General features: G+C 45.9%; 2 protein-coding genes across 3 annotated transcripts; one reads left to right on the top strand and one right to left on the bottom strand.

Annotated features, from left to right (window-relative positions):
- Positions 1–460: 460 nt before the first annotated feature.
- Positions 461–5,994, bottom strand: LOC106748846. Its single transcript, XM_014627734.1, has 8 exons — positions 5,829–5,994; positions 4,477–5,426; positions 2,659–3,888; positions 2,481–2,577; positions 2,218–2,385; positions 1,441–1,701; positions 742–1,256; positions 461–490 (listed from the first exon to the last, which is right to left on the bottom strand). Exons 1-8 carry the CDS (start codon positions 5,992–5,994, stop codon positions 461–463), a joined length of 3,417 nt encoding a protein of 1,138 aa, XP_014483220.1.
- Positions 5,995–7,582: 1,588 nt separating this feature from the next.
- On the top strand, positions 7,583–9,856 carry LOC106749667. 2 transcript variants are annotated; one of them, XM_014629352.1, is made up of 3 exons: positions 7,583–7,630; positions 8,269–8,910; positions 9,059–9,856. In XM_014629352.1, exons 2-3 carry the CDS (start codon positions 8,291–8,293, stop codon positions 9,555–9,557), a joined length of 1,119 nt encoding a protein of 372 aa, XP_014484838.1. In that variant the 5' UTR covers positions 7,583–7,630; positions 8,269–8,290; the 3' UTR covers positions 9,558–9,856. The 2 variants fall into 2 exon arrangements, with proteins under 2 accessions (XP_014484838.1, XP_014484843.1); XM_014629357.1 differs by lacking the exon at positions 7,583–7,630 and adding an exon at positions 7,657–7,802.
- Positions 9,857–10,420: the final 564 nt, after the last annotated feature.

Here is a 10,420-nt window from a genome sequence, read left to right as displayed (position 1 = left end):
CTCATTCCAGGATCCGTGAACAAGCGAGAATGGAAAACGGTATTTGTCACATGTCTCACATACACTCGCAATCAAAATCGACGCGCGTAGTCCATTCCGTTTACAACGTGAACACATGCATATGAAGTATCGGCTTAAGTTCCCTCGCGTGATTTTGCGCGATCTAATTTATCATTTAGCATATATATATATATATATATATATATAAATATATGCTAAATGATAAATTTAGATCGCGCAAAATCACGCGAGGGAACTTAAGCCGATACTTCATATGCATGTGTTCACGTTGTAAACGGAATGGACTACGCGCGTCGATTTTGATTGCGAGTGTATGTGAGACATGTGACAAATACCGTTTTCCATTCTCGCTTGTTCACGGATCCTGGAATGAGTGACTCGAGAGACACTGAAATTTTATCGTCGTACTGTTACTATACCGCAATTCTAAAGATTCTCATTAGACAGCTATAGCGACGAATAGATCACTCTGTGACGAAAGAATAAAAGTTATTAATAAAGGAAAGAAGTTACACTACGTGCTTGATGATTGCGTACTTTTAATCAACCATCTCCAGCGGATAGAATCTCGTGAATAACGTAAATAACATATTTTTGTAATACTTCTGATGGTTTTAACGCTTGTTAGTTACTGAATATTAGTAAACACGCGCCACGGCCTCCGCGCATATTCGTATTTATTTTAGTTCGCAGTCCGAGATAATCGAGGACATTTATTACGCGTTCGCTGTTTGTACATCTCTGTTTAGTAAACACGTTGTTTTTAATGTCATTGTGCAAATGTTTATTTGAAGTTTGTTTTTTGCAATCATTGAACTGTTTCAAATTCATCATAATGAATTCGTTACCGCATTCTTCCGTTTCTTGCTTTCCGCTTGTATTGTTCCTATCACTTGTTTCCGTAACTTCCGATAATGCCCAGAATTTTTCGCTACCCCTCAATTTGCATGTTTCCCCTTCGATCGCTCCTGTATTTTCGTTTTGCGTTGCTCGATAAGATTCGAGTACACCGTTCCTGGCATGTTTAAGAAGAAAGAAAGGATGCGGATGATTCTGCGAATTTACGGATTTTTTTAATCGACTACGTATCAGAAGGCTTCTCCGGATCTCGTACAGCTGCCCGAAATCACGTGGTGGGGAGCAATTTGATCTATTGATCAATAAACATCTCGTGTCGGCTTCTCTGTCATCGATTAGCGAACGTTTGATTTTACGTATCCTTCCACGGTATTCTTCTGCCGCGGAGACTCGGAAAAAATTCGCGTCGCAAGCATCGCGTTTTTCCGCGCCACCGTAAGTCCCTCGACTCGGGTTGGAAGGACGATGCAAAGTACCAGCGGGTGGATCGTGATCTTTTGAGATCAATTCGGATCGATCGTGCGCCGGGGCGGCTTCCTTTCAGGATATCAATTTTCCAACTGTCACGTAATATCGCATCCGAGCTGAGCAACCTTCCGTTCAATGCGATTATTTTATTGATAAAGGTGACCAGACGGTTGCCGATAAGAGAAAATATCTCTGAAATAAAGCTGCTGTCGTATTCCACATCATCCTTGTAAAAAGTACCCGACGAATCTTTCCTGACATCGTTGCAGCGAAATAAACATTCAGTAGCCGCCATTCCCGCATTCGTTATGGGATTCGGACAAGCTCCCACGTCGTTTCCGCTTTTTTTACTATCTGCGTGCAAAATTTAGATTAGGCTTATTTTCATATTCGATATCTCCGAGGAAACTAATATGAGTTTTATAATTATGTTTCGACGCAATCTAATTTAAATTATATAATCGCAAACTCAATAAAATGTAAAAAACAGCAGCAAGAGTTTTGTTTTAACGCCAGCGGAAAGGCTAAAATTTTAACGAAAATTTGCATTATAATCTTTGAAAGGCCGCTATTTTTTCAATTTTCAGTTTTTAATATTGTTTGTAGTTCGATTGATGCACCAACTCATATAAATTAAACCAATTTTTTGTTTTTATGCTTTAGATCAATCAATGGCTCTCAGTCGCTTCACTGGGTATAGCCGGCGATAACAAGAAATACCATCATAATCTACAAAAGTCAATAAACATTTATAAGAAAAGTTGCATCTTAATTGCTTCAATATTTTTTTTTGTAATTCTTGAAAACGACTTTTTTCCGACCCAGCAAGATAGGAGACCCCTTTAATCCAAGATAAATCGATGAAATCACCTGCCATGGATTCGCGCTTCAACGGCGGGAATGCGTTCGCTCTTAACGCGATGGGCGTCTCGTTATCCTCTTTGAGAGCGTCGGCTGCTATTTGGCGTTGACGATCAAGGACGCAGAGCTTCGGGAGATCCGATCCCTCTGGCAATGCATTCTTCGCATGATCTCTTTCTGTAATGTCGCGCGCAACGGTATGCCCCAGAAAATTGTCCGTCGAGCTGTATTCACGTAATTTTTCAATATCCGGCCGGGCGATGTTCGTCCACTTGTTGCCGTTTTCTCATCGATTTTTCGCTTCCTTTGACATTCACGGTTTCTGTCGTGCACAATGTCCGTGAGAAACGAGACAATATGAAACCTGCGCTATTTCCGCTCCCCGCTAATTGACGGTTTATTCGCGCTCTGCCTCGTCGTTTCACTGACCGATGATGACGGCTAAGTCACGCCGCTTTCATCCTTCGATCCTTCTTCCGTCTTTTCATCCTCGCCTCCTTTCTTCCTCCGTTTCAGTGTAATGTGCAACGACGAGGTGTACGTCACGTCGGACGGTGACGCTCGCTCTGTTTCCGGTGCGCTTAAAATTCGATCTTCGTCCACGACGACCTCAGCAGCACCTTTCGCCTCTTCCTGCGCGACCGGCGAGAAACTTCGCGTGCTCTCGGCCGCCACGTTTTCTTCCTCAATAGCCTCTTCCATTTCCTCTCCTGAAATCGTCATTTCGACTGCCGCTTGTTTCTCAGACCGTCGCAGATCCGCCGATCTCCCGGATCCCTCTCGATCCGTTACTCGGCCGGCGATCGCATCTGACGACTTACGAACGTTAAGGGTAATCGTATCGCTGCTCCCCGATTCCACTAACGTCCTCGCCGGCTCGTAGCCGACGTTGATGTAGGCTTTGGTCGCCCAGCGTTTCACGTCACCCTCGCGGTACGGAGTTCCCTCGTGCGACACAGTTCCCCGCTGTTCTTTTCGCGCGATGACGACGTTCACGCGGCTGCCCGACGTCAGTCTCGCCGAGGACACGTCCTCCCGCATTTCCCCCTCGACCTTCTCACGTCCCACCGTCGTCTCGTCCATCTTCCCGACGGCTATCCTCGCTCGGAGTTTTTTTTTAGCTCCGTCGACGTTCTCCTCCGACCCGGTCTTGTCGGAGATCTCCGTGGCGGTTGATCGCTCCGTCGCGGATCCACCACCGTCGCCTGTACTCTTTTCGACGCGCGTGTCCTGAGTTTTCGTCAGCGTAGTCTGGCTGGCAGTTGTTGTCGCGAGATTGCTGGTTGAGCACGGCTTCAGCAACAGCCGCTTGGGACTTCGTGGTTTCGCGATGAACGGATCGGGCGACGGATCCGGCGGCAATGAGCTGTACAGCCTCTTCGACTCGGCGAGTCTCCCCGCGTCGCGGAGATCGGAGAATTGCTGCACGATGCGCGCCGACAACGTCGGCGCCGGCAGCATCGCGCACCGCCTGCGCTCGAACTCGGCCTCCACCTGACGTAGCTTGCTCTGCACGTTGCACAGCCGACTCTCCGCGATCACACGCTGCGAACGGTAGGGTGCGAAATTCACGTTTACCTGCTCGTCACACTCCTTCTGCCGCAGCGCCGACAGGAGGTCCCGCAGCTCGGCGTCGGACCTCAGCGCGAGCACCGTAGGATCGATGGGCTCGGCCTCCACCTTGGCGACCGGGAGCGAGAGAGACGCACTTTGTAAGTCGAAGGCGCACCCTGTTGAACATTCCCAGGTGGACTTTCACGGAAATCCACAGGAACTCATGCGAGAATCCGTATAGGATGATAACAATCCATATAGGGTCCACATATGGTGGTGGAAAGGTTTATATATTATAGGAACCCACGTAGATTCCTAATAGGATTTGGATTTCTAATCACCATGGGTAACCACGAGATCCCGAGATGGATTTCCTGTGTGGATTTCCACCTGGTGATTTTCAACGGGGTGTGCGTGAGGATCGTATATAATTTATCTAATAAGAGTGTGATCGGGCAAACTTCTGCTTGAAAAGCGTTACATCGGAAAGTTTTGAACGAACAAATCTCAGTCACTGTCTGTCTTTCGCGGCGGTGGTTGAATGATTTACTAATATAAAAGCGTTATAGGATTGATTGAGTACTACGCACGTGATTATTTTTATTTTTTTATAATAAATGACTCGAAGGTTATATTGGCGCTCTTATTAGACAGCTCCTGTTAGACTATCAAAAAGGCACGAGAGAAACGTAAAATCGTTTTACACATCATTACCTCCATCCCGACTCCCTGAGTCTCCATCAGTCTCCGGTTGACGAGACCCTCGACCTGCGCCTTCAGCAGATTCATCTTCAGCTGCACCAGTGTGAGGATCGGTATGACGTTGGCCGGCGGATTGGCCGTCATGTGCAGGTTGATCAACGCGTTCACTTGCTGGGCGTTCCTCGACTCCGACAGCAACTGATCCTTCGTCAAGGTGTTTATCGTCTTCTGCGCTCTCGCCATCGTGTCCTCCATCGTGGTGGTCACGTTCGAGCCGGGGATTTTGCGCAGCACCAGTCGCGTAGCGGCGCATGCTATGATACCCTGCATCGACAGGAATTGGGAAGCCAACGCCTGAAGGTGTAACGAGGACGGGCAGTTCCTCCTCGAGCAGATGGTGTCGTCGGTGGTCGGCGTGCAATGATGCTCATCCTGATCGGCGTCGTAACTGCAAGTACCGACGCGTCTAGCCTCCGAGAGCGAGTCAACGTCCCTTCTTCGACAGCAACCGCAATTCGGCGTCGCCTCCCTGGCGCGAGTAAACTGATCGCAAAAAGGAAACGGTATGGGATAAGGGTAAAAAGGTGGCGGGGGATAACAGGCGGCCGGGTAAGTTAATCCGCCCGGTGGATACGCTGTTGTCGGCGGGGACGTCATCGACTGAGACGGAGTGAACGTGGACGGCGGCTGCGGCGGCGGCTGCGGCTGCTGCTGAGGTGCCGGTGGCGATTGCTGACAGTTGCCCGGCAGGATGAAGACGGGCGTTGCGTTATTGACGCATGCACGAATCTGATCCAAAATATTCAGTGGTAGCTGGGTACAGCTGGGATAACTCGGCGGTGACGAAGGGTTGCAAGGGCTTTGGAAGACGGGCTGGCACGGATTCGTTATTGGTTGCCCACCCGGTGTACATTGGTGTGTTACTATATAGGTGTCCGGCCGGTAAACGCGGCTGGAGGGTCCTTACATAGGTAGGAGAGAAGTCAGAATCAAGCAAACAAACGCGTCTGACGGTCATGTGGAAAGTGCTCGTTTCTTGCCATGAGAAATAACTGTTGGATGTTTTATAAACAGAATATTTTACTCGAGAGTATGAATAAATATTTACACATGCGGATATTTGTTGGATTTAAATGTATGCCTTTAGATAAAACAACGGGGATGGAAAAAGAGAAAGATAGATAGATAGATAAATAGAAAAATAAATAAATGGAGAGAAAGAAAGACAGAGGGGGAGAGAGAGAGAGAGAGGGGGGGAGGGTACGTTTATAGTTCGATAAACGCTTCGTCATGGATGAATATAGTTCAAGTTGAAATTATTCGCTGCTTAATTTAACGTTTGATTCATACGTTCGACTTTGTACCTTGAGAAACTCCGAAACATGGACCGCATGCTGCAGTTTGCATTTGCTGAGTATTAGTTTGCCGTTGTTGACATGTCGGAAAATTATATTGACTCGTCTGCACGGGTACGTTCTGACAGGGCGTGACCTGTGACATCGAGGCCACGTTACAGGGTAAATTAATCATCGATAACGGAGGGGGGAGGGTTAGATCATTGATTCGCTTTAGTGAATTTAGATTCCGGTTGCAGCTGCTCGGCCCATTTATTCTCCACGGTGATCAATAATGCATTATTCCGCTCGGTATAAGTTGACTCGCAGTATAAGAAAATTGCATTACTTGAAAATTTGGATTTGAGATGTGAATAATGGAAATGTCAGGCACGGAGTGGTGTTCCGTGCTCCTATAGTGGCTTCGTTAGGATTTGAAGTTGCAGCAACGCGTTAAAACATTTTGTCGCGCTATCGATTATTTATATCGTTGTTTGGCAGAATCTGTCGATGTGGTAAATATAATTGTGCAGCGTCACAGTCGGTCACAGGACGGTTGCAAGTTTCTTTCTTACTTCTTCTTACATACTTCACAACATACGAAAAATACGATGAAGCAAATCTATGATTCACGAATATGCGCAATAGATGGCCAGACAGTTGCCAAAATTAAATATGTATATATCAAAATTACATATGTGTATGTAATTTTGACAGCTGCCTGACTATCTGCTGCGCATGTTCGTAAATCACCGTTCGCTTCGTCGTATTTTTTATGTGCGTTTCGAAACATAAAAAAATTATTGCAACCGTCCTATGACTGAAATAAGCGAAAGCAGAACTTTTAATATCATTTATTATTATATTATTTATTATTACCGGACTTACGATAATAATAGGAAATAAAAAAGTAATCAACCTTGCAGACCTTTCCTAAATGCATTTATTTGATATCCAAATATGTTCTCTTACAATTATTAATGAAAGTTATATACATACTTTTTTTTCATTTCTCTTTATTTAATACATTCAATTAATAACTTAGTAATTTATAATATAAAGAATTATTTCTGTCACAATTTACTCCAATACCAACTTATCTCACATATGGGGCTAGTTGTTACAAATGTCGTCGTCTAATATTTCTTATTGGGTAAAAAACAAATTATACTGTAAATTAAAAAAATATTTTTATGTAGTATAAGCATATGTCTGTTGAAAAGTTCTGTTGCGATGCTTATCCCGTTTATAAGTTGCTCGTAAAAAAATGTTTAAAAAAGTGTAACAACCAGCTCCGGTCTCGCCTACGTATATATTTGTCGATTCTGTTATCTTTAATTCCATGCTTTTAAACCACTTGCCGTGGGAACTTTTCATAGAAAACGTCTTACGTCCTCGTCTTTGAAGCCTCAAGTTTTCTGCGAGAGAAAATTTTTCTGCCACCGGTTAAAGAGGAGTCCAACGCTCACGCGTCAACCGGCAGCAATAAATCCGTTTAGTTACACAGATCCGATTAGAGTAAGTAATTTCTTTAACGAGGCTGATCTAACGTAATTTAAAGTTACCTTTCTCACGGTCGATATCTTTTTCCGGATTAAATGCCGATGAAAATATACTTAACTGCGAAGAAGAGAGAGACGGGCTACGACTCTAATCGGTTCGTCACGTCTCGGCGTAAACTTGTTTGTGACGTCGTTAAAAGCCAATGAAAGCCCTCTTCTTTATCTCGAGAGTGGGAGATACGGCGTGCGCTATGATTCTCCACGCAGAGCATCGTTCATTACGTGCAGCTGGCCCCTCGTAACGCGGACGACGCTAAATAGGAGCTCGTGGTAAATACTGTGGTATCGTGACTGCCATTACGCGCGTGTGACCTTTCAACGACATATTCGACGAGTGATAACGTATAACAGATAATGGCGAGCTTGGTGAATAACTTAGTGAGGAGAAAACGCTTCGCGATCTCGCGATTTGTGCCATTTGCATTCTAAGAGGAGGGAGAGAGTAATTAGAGTTCGTTACTATTGAGAATCGTCGACGCCGACGCTCAAAGTTTTCGTCCGAAATTCGCTCCAGAATCTCGACGGAACGTCCGTACCTTTTCCGTCTCTCTGTACAGTTATCCGCACACCATATGTTCGACCGAGCATCGTTCGTCCACGCGATTCTTTGATTCCCACTTCCAAAGCTAACGACATGGTTGATAAATGAAATTCCTTTTTCATCCCTCAATTATCGCCCCATCGCCCGTTGAGACTCGTTGCATTTTCGTGACGATAAACATTATTAACGCGCGGCACTCGTCGCGACAACGTTATTATTAGAATGAGTACGCGTATGCACCCGCGTAAAATAAAAAAAAAAAGAGAAGAGGCGAAAAAAAGAAAAATCCCTCATAATTCTCGACTTTCCGGCTTTAAGCACGCTCGCCAGTGCCGGTGTCCTTAATTGCTGCCGTGTTTTATTACAGCGATATTATTTTCCCTTTCGCCATGGCCGACCCAGATACCCGCGCGGCGCATGGTCCGCAGCAGCGGAACGTCGACTTCATAAGGGAGGAACTGATACCGGAGATGGTCCACAAGCGTTGTTTCTGCGAGCCCGGCTCCAGAGAATTCATCGAGTTCGATTCCGCCGACGTGGAGCCGTTCGATCTGGGGGTCGACTACAGAACGAGCACGTTCCACGAACTGTACCGTGTGACGGCGCGCGTGAAATTCTCCGGCGAGACGTGCAGCTTCTCTCTCATTGTCAAGCTGCCGAAAAATTCCACCGGCTATCCGTCCGGCTCGTCTCAGAACGAGGATATATTCTACACGGAGATGACACCCTACTACGGCACGGACGGCGTGCCGAAGTGTTACCTGTCCGACTTGGGTCGATACGGCCGGCCGGTCGTGGTGTTGGAGGATCTCGGCGCGCGAGGTTACGTGCGAACGGATCGTAAATTGGACGAGGATCACCTGAAATTGTGCGTTAAAACTCTGGCGACGTTTCACGGCAAGGGGCTGAAGCTGAAGGCGGAGGAGTTTGACATCTTCCGGGAGTTCTATGCGAAACTATCCGACGCGTGCTTCGATTCCATCGTGCGGTGCCGCCGAAACGCCGCTAGGTAAACGGCTCGCTTTGTACCTTATTAAAGATAACGAAACTAATCGTAATCACACAGACACACACATATACGTAACATACACATACGCTCGAGATACCGGCGAGCGAGCGATGTATAAAGTATCGTCAATCTGCTTCGTTGCTTGCAGGGTACTGGACGTCTTGAAATTGTTACCGGAGCCGGCACTCGTCGAGAAAATCAGAGGAAAACTGAGCGAGAGCCCGTTGGACGTAATGGAAAGTCTGACAACGGAGATCAACGACGTCTCGACCGTCTGCCACGGTCGTTTCTCGCGGGATAACGTGTTGTTCAGATACGAGAGCGGGAAGCCGTGCGACGTAAAGGTGATCGATTGGCAAACAATGAGGTACTGCTCGCCAGCGATCGATTTGGGCCTCGTTCTCCTCGCCAACCTGCCCGACGACGATGAACTAGCAAAAGCTGGGCCATTCTGTCGGGATATTTTGCGGCTCTATTTAGACACCGTGAAGCTCGAGTATTCACAGGTGGCACGCGACCTCTTGGAACGAGATATTATCGTCAAATTGCTGTTTGCGTACATCGTCTTGTGCACCGACGAGACCATCGCGGACGACGAATTGCTGGCGATGTTGCGTGTACTCTGTGATCTGGGTACTTTCAATTAGAACCGTACCGTGGGTGGTATCTATTTGACCTTTTTCTATTCTACACATGGAGAAAAAATAATCCGCTGGCGCGGCGAATTTTATGCAGTACTTATTATTATGCGAACAGAACGATTTGTCAAGAGTATTAATCGCTAATCGCTGGACATATTTTGTTGTGAGAGCAAATTAGTAAATGTAGGAAAACTATTTTGTACTAACAGCAAATTAACGTGTCCCAAAGACAAATTCATAAAACGTTCTATCTTGACCATAAATATGCTTCTGTTGTAATTGCATTAATAAAAACGATTCGCTAATTTGATTGTACCAACTGAATTTTATCGTCGACGTAACGAGTATGCAGTAGCGCAACGATGGTTTCATTACATCAAAATTATTTTTCTCCGTGCACGTCATGCGACACATTTATCGCACGCGTTGAATTTCCCTTCTATTTTCGTCGCGCGCGCCGATACGACGACGCACGCTGAAGGGAGAATAATCATCGGCAGATTTGAACGAGGCATATTTCAAAAGTCGCATCGCGTTGACGTGTCGTACGATACAAAGAAACACTACGCATTCTCCGTGCTCGAACTCTTAGGGTATAAATTATTATTACTTAACTCGCTTGAGTCTTGCAACTTTTATTTCAACAAGTGGGAGAATTGTTGTTCGCGATTGTCAAGGAGCACGAACTAACCGCGCCGTAACAGACGTTATTAGTATTGTTCTCTCGTGCATAATGGCATAAATTAACGTCGCAGTGTGTACAACGTTATAAAAGCTTCGTTTCCTCTCTTCGTCTAGGCGTTTCCTTTTAGATAGCTCATTACATTTATACGGTTGAGATTGGTTCGTTCCTTTTTTTCCTTTTTTTA

The sequence above is a fragment of the Dinoponera quadriceps genome, unplaced genomic scaffold (assembly GCF_001313825.1).
Source record: "Dinoponera quadriceps isolate SergipeBrazil2010 unplaced genomic scaffold, ASM131382v1 scaffold37, whole genome shotgun sequence".
NCBI lineage: Eukaryota > Metazoa > Arthropoda > Insecta > Hymenoptera > Formicidae > Dinoponera > Dinoponera quadriceps.
Note: the sequence above shows the minus strand (reverse complement) of the source record. Positions and strands in the feature narration are given on the sequence as shown.